Source organism: Chelonia mydas, chromosome 3, assembly GCF_015237465.2.
Source record: "Chelonia mydas isolate rCheMyd1 chromosome 3, rCheMyd1.pri.v2, whole genome shotgun sequence".
Taxonomy (NCBI): domain Eukaryota; kingdom Metazoa; phylum Chordata; order Testudines; family Cheloniidae; genus Chelonia; species Chelonia mydas.
In genome coordinates, this window is record NC_057851.1 from 107,715,158 (window position 1) to 107,736,329 (window position 21,172).

The following is a 21,172-nucleotide window of genomic DNA, read 5'->3' on the forward strand; positions in this document are numbered from 1 at the left end:
TGCATTCTAGATGGACTGGAGAGGTCAGAGGGTGTGTCATGGAAGAAGAGGCTGCAGAAGCTGAGAGGTAAGATTACTGAGGCATGGCTGAGGGTTTTGACAGTGGGGTTAGAGAGGTAAGAATGGATTTTGGAGAACGTGTAGAAGAAACAACAGCCAGATTTGGCAATGCAAAGAGACTTAATGTTCCCTCAAGAATACAACATAGTTTCTGTGCATCAGTTTCTTCATCTGCAAAGTGGTTCAATAATATTTATATACACCAAAACAGTGTTGTGAGACTTGTAAAACAATTAAAGGATGAAAGGCATTATGTAAGTGCTAAGAATTATTATGAGTCCATCACATCAACACCATTTAACATTCTGTATATACACCTAAATTCTCTTATAGTGAAATGAGTTTTTATATGAAAACAATCAGATTCATTACAATCAGAATATTAATTGCATGCTGCAATAATCTGAACAATGTGGGACTTTAAGGTCTTCACTGTAGAGATGTTCACTGTTTCTGAGTACACAAGAAGTGAGTTCCGCTGTAATAGATTTGAAGGTACATTTTTAGTTTTCTCCACATAAATTGTGGTTGTTTGTTCTCAGATTTGCCAGCCCAATAAAACAAAAGATCTCAAGGGCAGAAGATCTATATTTAAGGCATAGACCAGGCACTCGGAAGCTCTTTCTCCATCTCTCCTTCTCCTGACAGTACTCTGAATGTCACACTCTCAGTTGACTGCAGCAGTGGACATCAGACTTAGACATTTCTGCGGCTGCACTTTTCATATGGGATTTATTCCCAAACTTTTGTGGTATTAGATCTGACAGGCTTTCAGGAAGCTGCAGCTGTTACAGAAGGATTGTCTATTCCATTTTTATTATCAATAGACTTTTCAACATTTCAGCATGATTTACTAGGACAAAGGGGACACAAACTCTTGGGACTTGCTTATTTTAACAAGATAAAGCAATATCTGGTTATGTTCTAAGTCTATTAGGCACCGTGCTCAATAGAGAGTGATGCAAAGTTGCAGCAGCATTGACCATACAGGGGTAGGGTGGACATGCACACAGCACTGTTCCTTTAGAGAATGTAGTATGCACTCTTCTGTGATACACCAGGGTCTACACATGTGTTTTGGGTAGTTTGAATACTAAGGATTGCTAGCATGCAGCAGTCCATGTGCTGAGGAGAGTAGAAGAGCTGCTGTTATAGTGGCTGCTTAATGAGGATTGCAGGTGAAAAGGAGGAAGGCTTATACATCTATGCAAGTGGCTGAGTACAGACTTGTCCTAGGTGAGTGTTAGGTTTCCCAGAGAGGAACTGTTTTCTTCCTCTTAAGGATTTTTCTTCACTCAGGGTCCATTGGACTTCAGCAGATCTAGTTCTTAGATTCCAACTTAGGTCTCAAAGCTCCTCCCCTCACCCCACCAAAAAAGAAAGTTTTGCCGCTAAATTTTTGATGTTGCAGGATGACTTGTCAATTAAGCATTAATATCTCAAAACAAACTTACGTGGCCTTTACTGGTTAGACTAGAGAAGCACTTCTGACCAATTTCCTGAGCTCACTAGTCTAGAAACACCAAGAAAAACAGAAGTCAGAGCAGAGCCTATCAGAAGCTAAACTCCTAAAATAGAATTTTTAAAAAGCAGAGTGTGATATTTCCCACAGAACAAAATCCCAGTAAGTCCACTTGTTATAATTATTAGTTACATTCTTACAACATGAAATCAAGAGTTCAATAGACAGTTCCTAAAGTTTTGTATTTTCCAAGGATCCCAGATACCAAGCATGCAGTCATTAGGAGTACTTCGCTGGAGTATTGCTCTTCTGCTGCCCTGGAATACAAGAAGGCCTGCCAGGAATTGTAAGATTAAGTTGAACTATGGTCTGGAAAGCTAGATGGGTAGGATCACATCTATGGTATTGATGGTCCTTCACTATCTTTCTCTGAGAAAGCGGGACGATCAGCAAGTTATCTTAAGTGCCTATACACAAATGCAAGAAGCCTGGGAAACAAGCAGGGAGAACTGGAAGTCCTGGCACAGTCAAGGAATTATGATGTGAATTATAATTATGATTGGAATAACAGACACTTGGTGGGATAACTCACATGACTGGAGTACTCTCATGGATAGATATAAACTGTTCAGGAAGGACAGGCAGGGCAGAAAAGGTGGGGGAGTTGCATTGTATGTAAGAGAGCAATATGACTGCTCAGAGTTCCAGTATGAAACTGCAGAAAAACCTGAGAGTGTCTGGATTAAGTTTAGAAGTGTGAGCAACAAGGCTGATGTCGTGGTGAGAGTGTGCTATAGACCACCAGACCACGTGGATGAGGTGGACGAGGCTTTCTTTCACAACTAACGAAACTAACGTTACTAGATCTCAGGCCCTGGTTCTCATGGGAGACTTCAATCACCCTGATATCTGCTGGGAGTGCAATACAGTGGTGCACAGACAATCCAAGAAGTTTTTGGAAAGTGTAGGGGACAATTTCCTGGTGCAAGTTCTGGTGGAACCAACTAGGGGCAAAGCTCTTCTTGACCTACTGCTCACAAACCAGGAAGAATTAGTAGGGGAAGCAAAAGTGGATGGGAACCTGAGAGGCAGTGACCATGAGATGGTCGAGTTCAGGATCCTGACACAAGGAAGAAAGGAGAGCAGCAGAATACAGAAAAGCAGACTTTGACTCCCTCAGGGAACTGATGGGCAGGATCCCCTGGGAGAATAACACAAGGGGGAAAGGAGCCCAGCAGAGCTGGCTGTATTTTAAAGAATCCTTATTGAGGTTACAGGAACAAACCATCCCGATGTGTAGAAAGAATAGTAAATATGGCAGGCGACCAGCTTGGCTTAACAGTGAAATCCTTGCTGATCTTAAACACAAAAAAGAAGCTTACAAGAAGTGGAAGATTGGACAAATGACCAGGGAGGAGTATAAAAATATTGCTCAGGCATGCAGGAGTGAAATCAGGAAGGCCAAATCACACCTGGACTTGCAGCTAGCAAGAGATGTTAAGAGTAACAAGAAGGAGGACCTGGGGAACTACAGGCTAGTCAGCCTCACCTCAGTCCCTGGAAAAATCATAGAGCAGGTCCTCAAGGAATCAGTTCTGAAGCACTTAGAGGAGAGGAAAGGGATCAGGAACAGTCGGCATGGATTCACCAAAGGCAAGTCATGCCTGACTAATCTAATTGCCTTCTATGACAAGATAACTGTCTATGTGGATGAGGGGAAAGCAGTGGACATGTTATTCCTTGACTTTAGCAAAGCTTTTGATACGGTCTCCCACAATATTCTTGCCAGCAAGTTAAAGAAGTATGGGCTGGATGAATGGACTAGAAGGTGGATAGTAAGCTGGCTAGATTGTAGGGCTCAACAGGTAGTGATCAATGGCTCCATGTCTAGGTGGCAGCCAGTATCAAGTGGAGTGCCCCAAGGGTCGGTCCTCGGGCCGGTTTTGTTCAATATCTTCATAAATGATCTGGAGGATGGTGTGGATTGCACCCTCAGCAAGTTTGCAGATGACACCAAACTGGGAGGAGAGGTAGATACGCTGGAGGGTAGGGATAGGATACAGAGGGCCCTAGACAAATTAGAGGATTGGGCCAAAAGAAATCTGATGAGCTTCAACAAGGACAAGTGCAGAGTCCTGCACTTAGGACGGAAGAATCCCATGCACCGCTACAGACTAGGGACCGAATGGCTCGGCAGCAGTTCTGCAGAAAAGGACCTAGGGGTTACAGTGGACGAGAAGCTGGATATGAGTCAACAGTGTGCCCTTGTTGCCAAGAAGGCCAATGGCATTTTGGGATGTATAAGTAGGGGCATTGCCAGCAGATCGAGGGACATGATCGTTCCCCTCTATTCGACGTTGGTGAGGCCTCATCTGGAGTACTGTGTCCAGTTTTGGGCCCCACACTACAAGAAGGATGTGGAAAAATTGGAAAGAGTCCAGCAGAGGGCAACAAAAATGATTAGGGGACTGGAACACATGACTTATGAGGAAAGGCTGAGGGAACTGGGATTGTTTAGTCTGCAGAAGAGAAGAATGAGGGGGGATTTGATAGCTGCTTTCAACTACCTGAAAGGGGGTTCCAAAGAGGATGGATCTAGACTGTTCTCAGGGGTAGCAGATGACAGAACGAGGAGTAAAAGGGGGAGGTTTAGGTTGGATATTAGGAAAAACTTTTTCACTAGGATGGTGGTGAAGCACTGGAATGCGTTACCTCGGGAGGTGGTGGAATCTCCTTCCTTTGAGGTTTTTAAGGTCAGGCTTGACAAAGCCCTGGCTGGGATGATTTAGTTGGGGATTGGTCCTGCTTTGAGTAGGGGGTTGGACTAGATGACCTCCTGAGGTCCCTCCCAACCCTGATATTCTATGATTCAAGACTTTCTGGGGTAGTGGGGAAATGAAAATAGATACAGAAATTGGGAGCACACTCAGGGACTCCGAATATTTCTTCCAATTGTATGGAAACTTTGATGAATTCCTGAGAGCATTCAAGACTGAAAGCATTTCTATGTACAAGCTTAGTGAGGCTTCTGAAAAGTCCTGTAACCCAGCTATTCTTTAACACCCAAAAGAAGTTTCCCATCCTATCTTGGAGTGATCTGTTTCCAGAATTCTGGAGTGTGCAAATGTAGAAAAGTATGGGGTTCTAATAACATTAAGTTCTTTCTCTTCTACTTTATTATTTATTTATTTATTTATTTATTTATTTATTAACACCTAGCTCTTATATAGTGTTTGTCATCAGTAAATCCCAAATCCCTAATTCCAGCCAAGCAGAATGTCAGAGGTGAACTCTTGCTTCTTGTTTGCCAGATTTTTAGTCTTTCTTGCATCCAACAAACACCTCTAGATGTTCCTGTAGTATAGCATGGGTAAGGAAGGGGGCAAAGCCACTTCCTCTGAGAAACATGTTCGTGTTCTCTGGCAGAGACAACAGATATTTCCTGGCACATATTTATTATGGATTCCATCTTGAAGCAGGGAATAGAAAGGGATTAAAATATTTTCTATACTTTGCTGAAAAACCCAGTGTCTATTACAGATGTACGTAGGCCAAGATACAGTCTTAGGAAGCCTTCTGACTCTGTTACAATCAAAAATATTTTCTAGGTATATAAGCATTTTTATTCCCAAAGACTTTAGGAGATAAACTACTGTCTCATAAGAATGGCCATCCTGGGTCAGACCAATGGTCCATCTAGCCCAGTATCCTGTCTTCCAACAGTGGCCAATGGCAGGTACTTCAGAGGGAATGAACAGAACAGGTAATCACTGAGTGATCCATCCCCTGTTATCCACTCCCAACTTCTGGCAATCAGAGGCTAGAGATACCCAGATTATGGGGTTGCATCCCTGACCATGTTGGCTAATAGCCATTGATGGACCTATCCTCTATGAACTTATCTAATTCTTTTTTTAACCCCATTATAGTTTTGGCCTTCACAACATCCCCTGGCAATGAGTTCCACAGGTTGACTGTGCATTATGTGAAGTACTTCCTTGAGTTTGTTTTAAATCTGCTGCCTATTAATTTTGTAGGGTTACCCCTGGTTCTTGTGTTATGTGAAGGAATAAATAACACTTCCTTATTCACTTTCTCCACACCATTCATGATTCTATAGACCTGTATGATATCCCCTATTAGTAGTCTCTTTTCCAAACTCAAGTCCCAATCTTTTTTCTCTCTCCTCACTTGGAATCTATTCCATACCCTTAATCATTTTTGTTGCCCTTTTCTGTACTTTTTCCAATTCCAGAATATCTTTTTTGAGATGGGGTGACCAGAACTTCACACAGAATTCAAGCTGTGGGTGTACCATGGATTTATATAGTATCATTATGATAATTATCTGTCTTCTTAGATATCCCTTTCCTAATGGTTCGTAATATTGTTAGCTTTATTAACTACTTTATTAACTGCTGCTGTACATTGAGAGGATATGGCAACCCTCCTCTAGAGCCAATGAGGTATCTCTGCATAAATATATTTGTTTGGGAATCCCCTTGACACTAAATTCAATTATATTAGTCCACTTTTCAGTAGCTTGCTGTGTGGCACCAGAGTCACCAATAGCTCCCCATTCAGTGAGGCAGACTGCTTCTCAGGTGTGACAACTTGGAAAGCTAGGGCGTGAGAAGTCCTTATGTCCATCCATGCTCCTAGTGTTTCTCTAATGTCTTCATACCACAGCACAAAATTTCCCAAGCAGAGTAATGTGTGTCCAGGAAAGCAATGAAAAAACAGGGTCCCTATTCTGCCACCTATCCCAGCTTCTAAATGGTAAGAAGTCCTCCAGAGCCAGGCCCTCGGAAAGATTATTTACTATGTTGTTTGTATTTATTTATATTACAATAGTGTTCAAAGTGTGCTAGATGAAGTACAGATATGTAGGAAGACAAGGAAGAATTTACAATCTAGAAAAAGAAAGACATCCCAAGATAGAGTCGGGGTCAAATGAAATGCAGGCACTTCATCTGTTCCATGTAAAATTTTGTAAGACATTTGGAGTCGACATGTGATACTTCTGGAGAGAGACTTCTTATAAGTTCATGTTCCATTATGCAGCACATGAAAAAAAATTGCCCATTATTTGAGGCAAGAATTTTTTAGGAGGGAGATCAAAACTTATGGTACGAAGGATCCCTTGGCTTTCACCTGACATCATTTACATATTTGTAGGAAAATAATGTGGACATACTCCTGCTGCCAAACAGTGCTCGTTTTTCTGTATCCAATTGCTCCCCTGTTAGCTAAATGTGATTTTTTTCTGTTCTTAAGACTTGGGTTTAATTTCAATAAAATGTTAACTCTACAGGTAGATGAATCATGCCTACTTTCAGTTGTTTCTTTACCACAGAGATAACATTAGTAGTTGAAGAGAATAAGAGATACTCTTAGAATAATTTACTATTCATTGTAAATAATAAAGAGTTCAGCATTCTAGTCACATATCTCTATTGAAAAGATAATCATATGTCCTCGTCTGTGTAATGATCATGGGGTTCATTAAATAACAAACCAGTGAATGAGAAAGGAATAAAACTTCAATAAAACAAACTGGAGAGTTACTGTGGTGAACTGCTGCACACAGCCATGCGATGTTCCCAATCACCGCCTCCAGGGCACATCTCCAAATTCGTATGTTCATAATACTGTCCGTTACGAGGGAGCATCTCTAAACGATAATCTTTTACAAACATAACTCTACAGTATGAGCACTCAAAACTCAGTGAGTTGTTGAGGGTTTATGGTTTTATAGAAGAAAAGAAGTCTTTGTGCACCATATGCTCAGGAAAATGTTACATTAAAATCTTAAAGGAGTGTAGTTCCTTATTCTATAGCTCAACTTAGTTTCACTTTGATAGATATGCAAGTGAGTGTGCAGTTCTAGAAGGAAATTACAACAGTGTAGTTTGGCATTAGTACTGAGACTTCTTTTGAGATTCTTGTGAATAATGTGACATGTATAAGTTTGTGAACTAATTTATGGCTTCTCTTGCCGTAGTTAGACAGCCTGTATTCAATGTCTAACAGTTTACTGAAATACTTTGGGATGCTCACTGTGGATGCATATTAATGTCATCAGCTGATTAATATATTGCCTTTGGCTTCACAGACTCACAAGTACACTATACAAGCACTGGTGTTGTATAACAGTTGGCCACTTACCGAGAGTCAGTTGGCATTTGTTCAGGCACTGAAAGAAATGGAGAAAAATGAAATCAAAGGTATGTCACTTTAAGCACACCTGTTAGAGTGTGCAGTATGGTTCGTTTTTTAAAGATGTTGTATTGGTATATCACTTATTTCTGTTCAGTAAATACATAAGATATTTCCATAACTTGTATTATTGTCTTTTGGTAATAACATTACACTTTTGTCAATTTGTCAAACTGTGGCCAGTGGGAGCCGCGATCGGCCGAACCTGCGGATGCGGTAGGTAAACAAACCGGTCCAGCCCGCCAGGGGCTTTCCCTGAACAAGCGGCGCACCGGCTTTGAGAACCACTGCTATAGATTCATCCCCAGAATACCTAACTGCAGACGTCATGCCAGAATGCATAATTCAGACTATTTGTGAATAAAACAAATGAATTAATCCAAAAGGGTAAAGTTAAATTTCTTCAGTCTTTAAAAATTCATCACTCACTGTGACCTTACTACTAAGCAAGAAACTGAAAATGGTTCTTGCAGTTTGTTTCTTCAGAATGACTGCTTTTGTTTAGTTAGTTTTTTGGTGACATCTTATAGCAATAAAGCTTAGAAGCCATGGTGATATGTGTACTATTTCTTTAACTCTATAACAGCAAGCCAGGCAGGGCGAGGACTGGGAAAGGTCCTGGGGGAAGCTCTATAGCACAGCAGAGAGAGACAAAGTAGCTTTAGAGATAATACTATTCCCCATATTCTAATAAAGTTTCTTGTTCAATATTAGAACAAAGTGACTCTTTCTATCATTGTCACAGGTCAGAAGTAATTAGTACGCTCAATAAATGGCTTTGAAGTCAAGTAAATTTCTCATCTTTGCTTCCTCTTTTACCTGACCTGAAAGCCTTATGTATACTTCATGTATATGCATATTCTTCGAGTGATTGCACATGTGCATTCCACTCTAGATGTGTGCATGCCCCATGCATAGTCGCTGGAAATTTTTCCCTCAGTGGTACCGTCAGAGTTCCTTGAATGCCCTCTCCTGCTGCATGCCTATAGCGCCAGTATAAAGCACCCTGTGCTTCCTCAGTTCTTTTATATCTCCCCTGATGGTTGCTGGAACTGCTATCCTTGCTTTGGGTGGCTCTCTCAGATGTCTTCTCTTTTATATATTTGTACATAGTTAGCTAGTTGTAAATAGTTTTTGTCAATTTTAGTGTAAGTTGGTAACTTACTGAGTTAGCGATGTTTTTGTCTGTTCCTGGTGCCAAGGCATTCCTTGGTCACCGGGCTTCAAGCCCTGCGCCTCCTGCAACAAGGCTATGCCCCTGAGTGACCTGCTTTCAAGCTGCTGCAAGTGCCTGGGTCCTGGGAGAAGCTCACATGGGGGACCGCTGCCAGATCTGCACAGACTTTAAGCCCTGCATGAGGAAGGACCAGGCTAAGTTTTTGCTCATGGAGGCAGCACTGAGACCTCCATCTGAGCCAGGCCAGTCTGACTGGGCATAGAGTGGGGCCCAGCGTCGGTAAGGAGCCTATTGGAGTCCCGGCACCATTCACCATCTCTAGTGCCCAAGAAAAGGCACAAAAAACTGTTGGCTGTCAATCCCCTGCACCGAAGACAGCCAGGCATGGAGATCAGAGTAGAGCGTGACCTAAGTCAGGGTACTCCTCTGTCTCAGTACCACAGAAGTCGGCACCATTAACTCTGTCACCTACACAGACACCGTGCAAGACTTGGCAGTGTCAGTGCTGGCAGTCAGGAAGGAACCTGTTGGTTCGGATCATTGTTCGATACCAGGCCCTTCAGTACTGTCAAAGGGGAAACCCACTATGCAGGTGTGATGGCTATGTCTGGCCATCCAGGGGGATCTAAGCAGGCCTTTTGATGGGACACTCGACAGCACCATACATGTCCACACAACTTCAACATCGTTAACTCTCATGAAGACCCATTACTCTCCTCAAAAGTGTCCAAGATGGTGTCCCCTTCCTGCTTCTCCATGTGGGCACCAATGATACTGCCAAGAATGACCCTGAGCGGATCACTGCGGACTACGTGGCTCTGGGAAGAAGGATAAAGGAGTTTGAGGTGCAAGTGGTCTTCTCATCCATCTTCCCCGTGGAAGGAAAAGGCCTGGGCAGAGACCATCGAATCATGGAAGTCAACGAATGGCTACGCAGGTGGTGTCGGAGAGAAGGCTTTGGATTCTTTGACCATGGGATGGTATTCCAAGAAGGAGGAGTGCTAGGCAGAGACGGGCTCCACCTAACGAAGAGAGGGAAGAGCATCTTCGGAAGCAGGCTGGCTAACCTAGTGAGGAGGGCTTTAAACTAGGTTCACCGGGGGAAGGAGACCAAAGCCCTGAGGTAAGTGGGGAAGTGGGATACCAGGAGGAAGCACAAGCAGGAGCACGCGAGAGGTCGGGGTCCTGCCTCATACTGAGAAAGAGGGACGATCAGCGAGTTATCTCAAGTGCCTATACACAAATGCAAGAAGCCTGGGAAACAAGCAGGGAGAACTGGAAGTCCTGGCACAGTCAAGGAATTATGATGTGATTGGAATAACAGAGACTTGGTGGGGTAACTCACATGACTGGAGTACTCTCATGGATGGATATAAACTGTTCAGGAAGGACGGGCAGGGCAGAAAAGGTGGGGGAGTTGCACTGTATGTAAGGGAGCAGCATGACTGCTCAGAGCTCAAGTATGAAATTGCAGAAAAACCTGAGTGTCTCTGGATTAAGTTTAGAAGTGTGAGCAACAAGGGTGATGTTGTGGAGGGAGTCTGCTATAGACCACCGGACCAGGGGGATGAGGTGGACGAGGCTTTCTTCCGGCAACTCACAGAAGTTACTAGATTGCAGGCCCTGGTTCTCATGGGAGACTTCAATCACCCTGATATCTGCTGGGAGAGCAATACGGCGGTGCACAGACAATCCAGGAAGTTTTTGGAAAGGGTAGGGGACAATTTCCTGGTGCAAGCGCTGGAGGAACCAACTAGTGGCAGAGCTCTTCTTGACCTGCTGCTCACAAACCAGGAAGAATTATTAGGGGAAGCTAAAGTGGATGGGAACCTGAGAGGCAGTGACCATGAGATGGTCGAGTTCAGGATCCTGACACAAGGAAGAAAGGAGAGCAGCAGAATACGGACCCTGGACTTTAGAAAAGCAGACTTTGACTCCCTCAGGGAACTGATGGGCAGGATCCCCTGGGAGAATAACACAAGGGGGAAAGGAGTCCAGGAGAACTGGCTGTAGTTTAAAGAATCCTTATTGAGGTTACAGGAACAAACCATCCCGATGTGTAGAAAGAATAGTAAATATGGCAGGCGACCAGCTTAGCTTAACAGTGAAATCCTTGCTGATCTTAAACACAAAAAAGAAGCTTACAAGAAGTGGAAGATTGGACAAATGACCAGGGAAGAGTATAAAAATATTGCTCAGGCACGCAGGAGTGTAATCAGGAAGGCCAAATCCCACCTGGAGTTGCAGCTAGCAAGAGATGTTAAGAGTCACAAGAAGGGTTTCTTCAGGTATGTTAGCAACAAGAAGAAAGTCAAGAAAAGTGTGGGCCCCTTACTGAATGAGGGAGGCAACCTAGTGACAGAGGACATGGAGAAAGCTAATGTACTCAATCCTTTTTTTGAAGTGGTTCGGGACTATTTAGAAAAGCTGGACGAGCACAAGTCCATGGGGCCGGATGCGCTGCATCCGAGAGTGCTAAAGGAGTTGGCAGATGTGATTGCAGAGTCATTGGCCATTATCTTTGAAAACTCATGGCGATCCGGGGAAGTCCCGGACGACTGGAAAAAGGCTAATGTAGTGCCCATCTTTTAAAAAGGGAAGAAGAAGGATCCTGGGAACTACAGGCCAGTCAGCCTCACCTCAGTCCCTGGAAAAACCATAGAGCAGGTCCTCAAGGAATCAATTCTGAAGCACTTAGAGGAGAGGAAAGTGATCAGGAACAGTCAGCATGGATTCATCAAGGGCAAGTCATGCCTGACTAATCTAATTGCCTTCTATGACGAGATAACTGTCTATGTGGATGAGGGGAAAGCAGTGGACATGTTATTCCTTGACTTTAGCAAAGCTTTTGACACGGTCTCCCACAGTATTCTTGCCAGCAAGTTAAAGAAGTATGGGCTGGATGAATGGACTATAAGGTGGATAGAAAGTTGGCTAGATTGTCGGGCTCAACGGGTAGTGATCAATGGCTCCATGTCTAGTTGGCAGCCGGTATCAAGTGGAGTGCCCCAAGGGTCGGTCCTCGGGCCGGTTTTGTTCAATATCTTCATAAATGATCTGGAGGATGGTGTGGATTGCACTCTCAGCAAGTTTGCAGATGACACCAAACTGGGAGGAGAGGTAGATACGCTGGAGGGTAGGGATAGGATACAGAGGGCCCTAGACAAATTAGAGGATTGGGCCAAAAGAAATCTGATGAGCTTCAACAAGGACAAGTGCAGAGTCCTGCACTTAGGACGGAAGAATCCCATGCACCGCTACAGACTAGGGACCGAATGGCTTGGCAGCAGTTCTGCAGAAAAGGACCTAGGGGTTACAGTGGACGAGAAGCTGGATATGAGTCAACAGTGTGCCCTTGTTGCCAAGAAGGCCAATGGCATTTTGGGATGTATATAGGGGCATTGCCAGCAGATCGAGGGACGTGATCGTTCCCCTCTATTTGACATTGGTGAGGCTTCATCTGGAGTACTGTGTCCAGTTTTGGGCTCCACACTACAAGAAGGGTGTGGAAAAATTGGAAAGAGTCCAGCGGAGGGCAACAAAAATGATTAGGGGACTGGAACACATGACTTATGAGGAGAGGCTGAGGGAACTGGGATTGTTTAGTCTGCAGAAGAGAAGAATGAGGGGGGATCTGATAGCTGCTTTCAACTACCTGAAAGGGGGTTCCAAAGAGGATGGATCTAGACTGTTCTCAGTGGTAGCTGATGACAGAACAAGGAGTAATGGTCTCAAGTTACAGTGGGGGAGGTTTAGGTTGGATATTAGGAAAAACTTTTTCACCAGGAGGGTGGTGAAACACTGGAATGCGTTACCTAGGGAGGTGGTGGAATCTCCTTCCATAGATATTTTTAAGGTCAGGCTTGACAAAGCCCTGGCTGGGATGATTTAGTTGGGGATTGGTCCTGCTTTGAGCAGGGGGTTGGACTAGATGACCTCCTGAGGTCCCTTCCAACCCTGATATTCTATGATTCTATGTGACAGAATTTTAAAGTATAACTAAGAGTAGGTGACCATATGTCCCGATTTAATCGGGACAGTCCCACTTTTTGGGTCTTTTTCTTATATAGGCTCCTATTACCCCCTCACCCCCGTCCCTATTTTTCACACTTGCTGCCTGGTCACCCTAACTAAGAGTAATGTATTAGATTCTTAGTCCTTCTAGTTTTTCTGCACTTAGGAGGCAGCACAAAGCAGCTAGATAGCTGCCCTCCAGGAGGAGTCTCCAAAACAGAGGGGGAACCGTGTACTTCTCTGCATAAGGGACATGTCAAGTTTGAGGAGGATAGGCCAGTGCACATGACATTCTTCCTGACCCTCGCCAGCGCAGTGGTCCATATGGACCAGTGACAGCCGACATAACTGAGAGCAGCCATTAGAACATTTTAAATTATACCAGCGGTCATTTCAGCCCTTTACTGTCTATGCACAAGGATCAGTTCATCCGCTGCTGAAATGCTGCCACATCTGGAGTGAAACGTGGTTGCTGTTTAGCAGCCCATGGCACCACTATGTAATAATTAAGACAGGAAGTGAAGGAGTGCCTGAATGCATGGATTGGTGCAGTTGGCTGTCAGTCATAGTCATTTGCTTTCTGAACCAAGATATGCAATTCAAATCGCTTAGCACAGCAAGTGTCTCCTCTTGACATCTCCTCCTTTCTTAGTTTCAAAAACATCTCTATTTCTCAATCAACTACAGTACTAGTCCTTGTCAGTAAATCAGTATTTTGCTGGTAGAACCCAGTTGGAGCCTCAGCAACCCCCCCTCCCCCACACACATATTATTTCAGGAGTATTTAATGAAAGCCCACTCTGCCAGTAGTCAATGCCCACTCTACCCGGCCCTTATATGGATATGCATTAGGGAGATGAGGGAATATGGAGGCTTACACCTCACAGTCTGCAAAAGGGCCAGGCAGAATTGCAGTCCCTGCACTCAAAGAGGATGCAGGAACTACTCAGACACTAGTTTCCTGGAGGAGCATGGAAGCGTTGAAGAGTGAAAAGGAGAGGAAGCTGGGCAATGACTGTGTCAGTCTCCTCTAAACACCCTATACAGTTGGGCATGCAAGGGGGAGCGGGCTGAACTGCCTGATGGGGTTCAGTAGTATAACTGGGGGCTCAGGATGCAATTTGCCTCTCAGCGCCCCCCTAGGACAGTACAGTTCCTCATCACCCCTTATTCTGGGCTGTGCCTAACACGCACAATCAAGTCCACAGTGACCAAGCATAATTTAGCAATATACTTTTAAAAATTTCAGTTCTTCCATATGCAATTACTTACTGTGGTAGAATCAGTCTGTAAAAGCCCCTGGATATGTTTCAGAAAGAGTATTAATTGTTTACTATTGAAAAGTGGTGAATCAATGACTTCATACTTTTGGTTACATTGACTAGCAAACTAAGAGGCTATCTAGCTATTAGCTATGTCGGATAGTTGGATGGATGGATGCAGTGTATTTCTAAGAAATCCCTAATGAAAATCAGTTATTTTGCTTTTTTTGATAGCTTGCTGGCAAGAGCTTCTAAATAAATAAAGACAGATTGGTACTTGTAAGTTGCATTATCTGTCTGTGTATGCATTTCCACTGCATCTCTCTGCATAATACAGTGACTAGGTGGTAATAAAATTAAGAAAGAGGCACTGAGGTCAAACTCTGTGCCTCTTAGCTTGGTGCATTCAGTGTAAAACCAAATATTAGCCAGATTTGTTCCAGGATCTGTGCTGGTTTCTGCTGATGCAGAAGATGCTATTCTCTGGCAGTGGAGGAGCATTAGGGGTTCACAAACTCACCTTTTGCTATGCACCCACAAGTACCCAGCACAGACCCCAAAACAGACATCACTGGTCATGGATGGGAGGTCAGGAGATGAGGTAACTCAGCACATTGCTAGTGCAGCCTCTGCAGGACTTGTATGGAGCCACCAACAATGATCAAAGCTGCCTACCGCTAGCAGAGACAGCAACCCAGGACACACGTTGATGCTGCTGCCACCAGCCCTCCTTTCAGCAAATCTTCCTTGAGGCGCCGTGGACCTGAACAATGCAGCTAGGTGTAGTTTCCATCTGCTTGTGCTAGCCAGGGTGATTCTGACTCACTGTACTTAGAAGCTGAATCAGGCTTAGATTTAACATTTCATATTATTGGGCCATGCAAACCCTGTCACAATTTGCCATTAATGTCACTTTCTATCACTTTCAACCAAACCACATCTAGAACTAAAAATTTAAATTTAGAAAGATGGTTTAAAATATAAATAACATTTATTTGGTTGGTTAAATGTATGCATAGAGGAGTGAAGTTCATGAAGATCTCAGTCAGTGAGACTGGGTCAGACCATCTGTTAATAATAGTGACATTGGTAAATAAAGTACAAAGGTCAAGATGTTACTACAGAGTGGTTCCAGAATACCAAAAGTGACACACAGAAATTAATAATATGTCAGCAGTCGTAACTTAATGCCTATAGAAAATTAATTTAGGCTTTCTGTTTACACTTTGAAATCCAACTGGGAATGAATCTGTTAAAGGAGATACCCCAAGGAAATATTTCTTGCAAGTGCATCTCATGTGTCTATATCTGGTTTTCATGTATGTGAATGGAAGAATTTCTGAAATATTAAAAAGAAAAGGAGTACTTGTGGCACCTTAGAGACTAACAAATTTTATTTGAGCATAAGCTTTCGTGAGCTACAGCTCACTTCATCGGATGCATGAACTTCATCAGATGCGGAAACAAAAAAACTATATATATAATTAATTATCTGTTTCCCACACTAGACCTTTTGTATGTTAATTCTCCGATTAGATTGTAAGTTCTTTAGTTGGGGACTGTGTTTTTGTATATGTTTGTACAGCACTTACCAAATCAGAGCACTGATCCTAATTTGGTCTCTAAGCACTACTGCAATGTAAATACTGAAAAATAAGAATTTATAAGTAAGAAAGATTTTATCCATTTGTTTGTAGGACAAGAATGGCTTTAGAATGTCTGCTACTCTAAATGAAGCTAAATCATAGAATCACGTTAATTAGACAATGAAAGACATTTTAGGCCACCTATTCTATCCCCACTTCAATGCAGAATTATTTTCTATTGTTTATTTTCTAACAGTTTGTCCAGTCTAGTTTTAAATGTTTTAAATGTCCCATTTCCCTTTGGAGATTATTCTCCAGCATAGATCTCTACCACCCTAAAGTTTCTTCTTTCTTTGTAGTGTTAACACATTTCATATATTTATAGACTGCTATCAAGGTTCCCCCTTAATCATCTCTTAGCCAAGCTAAACATATATGCCTTTTAAATATTTCTTTATAAATCAATCCCATTAGCCTCAAAATTATTTTTGTTTCTTTAATCTGATTTTTTTCCACATTATCCACATCTTTGTGCTCTGAAAAGGTTTATCATCCACAGTCACACCACTGTCCTGAAGTAAAGATTATCATTTCCATGCTTCATGTAATGCCTCTGCCTATGCAACTCAGAACTGCAATGGTGTGTTTTGCTGCCATATCCCCATGCACACCCCCATCTATTTCGCTGTCCACTCTGACACCTAAGCCTCTTTAAGCATTACTTCTTTCCAATTTCTACTTCCTATTGGATAGCTCTGTTTCAGGTTATTTTCCCCCATATGTATGTATGTATGGGAATTCTGGGGTGCAATCCAGACCATTGAGGGGCTGTGTCACCCTGCCCTGCAACGTTGGATGCCTCACAGTGTTTTGCTGTTGTAGCTTCCAACTTGGGTTGCTCACAAACAACCTGCTAGCATGCAGGTCACACTATGAGTGTTTGTGCATAGCTACAGCCCTGGTCCAGCAGTTCTGACACCACCAGCCTATCAGCAAACACCAGACACGCTCTGGCTTTCACAGGCCTTGGCTTTCACATGAGGAGTGACCCCCGACACACTCCCAGTCCTGGATTTCCCACCAAAATCTGTGTTCTGCACTATCCAGCCCTCCCCTGGATAGTCCAGATGTATTAGATCCATTGCCCCTCTAAGAGGTCAATATTTGCCACTTTAAATGGAATTACCCACACAGTTCACAGCACTGCATTAGTTTTGTTCAAAGAATAAAACAAGTTTATTTAACTACAAAGAGGGAGATTTTAAGTGAGCACAACAAGTAATGACGCATTAAAGTCAGAAATGGTTACAAGAAAAATAAAGATAGAATACTTTCTAAATGTAACAAATTAGACTTGGTTCAAGATGAAGTCCTTTACCACATGTTTCCAGTAACATTAGGGACCAAATTCTCAGGCCAGGATCTGCTCTCAAAGTCCAATAGCTATTTCTTTTGTCTTTTTAGGTGAAAAGAAAGAAATGGATAGGACGAGATAACTTGGGGTGTTTTTGCCCCTTACTTTTATAGTTCAGTCACCCTTTGAAGTCTATTTTCCTGAGAGTGACCCCCTAGATAAAGTTCTTTCCAGCCCAGAGCAAGGAGATATGGCAGCATGTGGGGAGAGGAGTTATGCTGTTTTACTAAGATGCAGATCATCTTTGCCTTCTTTCTTCCCCCTGTCACTGCCTGAGGACTCTGTTTACAGCTTATATGCAAACACACATCCCTTTAAGATAGGTCTGCCTGACCCATTCTACCTAACTGGGGCTATCTGAGTTTGTGAGGGCATTCCATTCATAAGGGGCAAATGGAAGAAAACACAAAGCTGTTAGTGGGCAGAGCTTCCAGAGAGTGGGAGAGGATCTACTGAAAGAAATGCTGAAGGAATAGTCAGAGAAGCAGCAAGAGAATCAGGGGAGGACAGTAACAAACCAAAGGAAAGACTATATTAATAAAGAGGGAGTAACTGACAGTGACAAAGGCATTAGAGAGGTCAAGGAGGATGAAGAAGGAAAACTAGGCTCTGAGATGTAGTCAAGAAAGGGTAAAAAATGAGCTTGGTGAAGATCCATGGTGGAGACAGAAGATAAGCATTTGAGCAAAGATAAAAGGGAAAGGGACAGTAGTTGAAAAGGGAGCTATTCCCATGTTTCTAATCTCTCTGGCTCCCTTTGGCAATTTGGTGTTGTCTGTGAATTTCATTAACATGCTGTTGATCCCCTCTTCCAGATCATCAGTGAAGTTGTCAAATAAAATCAGACAATATCAATCCCTGCAGTTTCCCACAAGGCTCTTCCCCCCACTGAATAAATTGTCATATGTCATGAGTGCTGAATTTCCACCAGTCAGTTTTCAATCCATGTGACAGAGAGAGGTTTTGTGAGATGCTTTACTGAAATATAAACATAATATATCTACCGCATTCTGATCATCCACCAGTTTGTTTGATATATACACACAATCAAATTTGTTTAGCAAGATTTGATCTTTATATATTCATGCTGTTTATCGCCCATTGCTATATTATCTTCTAGATGTTTCTTTTATTATTGGTTTCACTACAGTATTATATTGGGGACTGATGTTGGATTTATCAGATGGTAATTAATAGCATCCCTCTTTTTGAAGATTATTATAACATTCACTTTTTTCAGTCTTCTTGAATCCTTCCTGATTCTCCAGGACTATTCCAAAATAATTTTTAGTGGTTCAATACAGTTTTTAAGCAATTGTGTTAATATTTGAGGACGTAAATCATTTAGACTAGCTGATTTGTATATATTCAGATTTTCTAACTTTTCCCTTAGCCATTCTTTATCAATAATTAATTACATTTTTAACATGGACTGGTTTATTCCCTAGTTGATTGAATTTATTTTCTTTATTTCTCTTTTAAAGACATATTTTTAAAAGGAGATTTAAAATCCATCACTAAATATTAAAAAAACAATTTTTCTATATAGGGCCTGATCTCGCACCATTGAAGTTAATGGGAGTGGTGTCATTGACTTCACTGAGAGCAGGAGTGAGCCCAGGAGGAAGAAATAAGGGAGAGTTTAGGGGGGATTTTTATTAACAAAGGGCCTGCTGTCATACTTCTATTAACAAAGGGCTTCCTCACAAAGTAGTGCTTGCCACATTGGGCTCAATACAAACATTTTAGTCTGGTGAGTGATACAGAGTATTCTTGTATAGGAATTCATTTTAAGGGCTAAAAGAGATTACTCTGTCCCCTAATACTATCTGTCTTCCAAGATAACCCAGTTGCATTGCACTTAAAACTCACAGGACATATCTGAAAATAAGGTATTATTTTAAAGTACTGCAAAATTAAATCAATACTAATATTTAGTATATGAACCAATGTTACTACTAATAGTAATATATTACCTGGACAGTTTTGTATAGATGGTCTGAAAATACTTAAAATACAGTAAATCTATTTGGAACAAAATGACACTGAATATTCTAAACCTCCTTCTGAATGTGAACCCATTATTAAAGCAGTTTGGAAACTTGGCTCTACCATCCTGGGCTCCCCTGTGGTCTAACAAATTATGTCATTTTTCAGAGAGATGGATAGTGCCAGGAGGAGTCATAACAAAAAATTTAAAGTGAACATTGATTTTCAAACACAATTCATAGATACAACAATATTGATATATAACAAAAAAGGACTCTCTCACCATGGGAATTTTAAGAAAGCTGCATTGAGCAAGATGGAAAATTCCTGTAACAAACCTTCATGGTTTCTGTTGGGTACTTTTTAATATAAGACAACAGTGCCATCTGCAGTAGATTTTTGTACTGGAATTAACTTGTCAGGACAAGAACATGTTGTTCTTTGTCCTTCTTTTAAATTAACATTTGCATTTGTCTGTGGTTTTTATTTTTTTTAAATAATTCACCTTTTAGATGAAGACCAGTAGTTCTCATGTGGTCTATAAATTATTGTTTCACGAATGTTTAGGTGAAAGTCCATTCTTTGCACACAGTTGTCATTTGTGTTTTGTAAAGTGCTACATATATCCCTAGTACTACTGTAGATAAATAGTTAATAATAATAATAATATCCAAGAGATGCGCCTGAGCTACTAAACATTAATCTGCATTACAACCCCCTCAACATTCAGAGGTGTTTGGATTCAGGGTTCGGGTTCAGCCCAAGATCTATTTAAGATAGGTGGATGCTAGTACCAGATTTTGAATCTGAATCCAGGTTGCAGGTGAAAACTAACATCTTGCCCAAAATTTTAAATTCCATTGATTAATTTTTGCTGTTTTTTCTTTTCTTTCTTAAAATTCCTTAGAGCTGCTGTTTGGCAGTATTTTTTTTTTTTTCGTGATGAGGACTGGGGGAAAATAGCAAATACTATCTCAGCCATAATAATAGGTTGGTTGTTATACATGCTATACTGGGAAATGTCTATATTGTACTGGAGATATTGCTATATATTACATAAACAAAACTACATTAAAAGAAGGTTATTTAGATTGCAAAGTCAAGTACTTGAAAGTTAGGAAATACCAAATTTTTGATTGCCTGTGCAACCTTTAATTCTGCTCCCAGTGTGTCCATCTTGTGCACTGAATGAGGCTGAGATCCTGTGGAAAAAACAGTTGGTGATCATTTAATTATAGACTGGATTATAATTCATAGCATGAGGAGGGCAATTTTTGAAAGTCAGCCCTTTTGAAATCAAAAACCCTAGTTGCAGATTTATTTTTGTTAATTCTTCCATTCAGTTTGAACTGAATTAGCTCATGATCACTTGAACCAAGATTGTCCCCTACAACCATTTCTTCTATGAGGTCCTCACTACTCACCAAAACTAAATCTAAAATGGCATCCCCTCTAGTCGGTTCAGCAGCTACTTCATGAAGGAATCCATCAGCTATCGCATCTAGGAAAATCTGAGCCCTATTATTATTACTAGCACTCATCCTCCAGTCTATATCTGGGAAGTTAAAGTCTCCTATGATCATGCAGTTTCCATTAGTATTTACTTCTTTAAAAACATTAAAGAGGGCTCTATCCATATCCAAATTAGATCCCGGCGGTCTATAGCACACCCCAAGCACTATTCCAGGGGAGGCTCTAGTAGTTTTCTTCCCCAGTGTAATTTTTACCCAGACAGACTCTGTCTTATCCATTCCATCGCTTCTCATTTCTTTACATTCTACCTCATCATTGATATACAATGCTACTCCACCACCTTTACCTTTATTTCTCTTTCCTAAACAGCACATACCTTTCAATACCTGTAGTCCAGTCATGACTACTATTCTACCATGTTTCTGTTATCCCTATAATATCTGGTTTCACTTCCTGCACCAGTAGCTCTAGTTCCTCCATTTTGTTACCTAGGCTCTTCGCATTGGTGTAAAAACA

The 21,172-nt window shown here is 41.8% G+C and overlaps 1 protein-coding gene across 1 annotated transcript in view; it reads left to right on the plus strand.

Moving 5' to 3' along the window:
• Positions 1-21,172, plus strand: part of ADGB (androglobin) — a 231,390-nt gene that overhangs the window by 185,480 nt on the left and 24,738 nt on the right. The window contains exon 29 of the mRNA XM_043543090.1: positions 7,638-7,749. Within this exon, the coding sequence (XP_043399025.1) occupies positions 7,638-7,749 (112 nt within the window). The remainder of the gene's footprint in view (positions 1-7,637; positions 7,750-21,172) is intronic.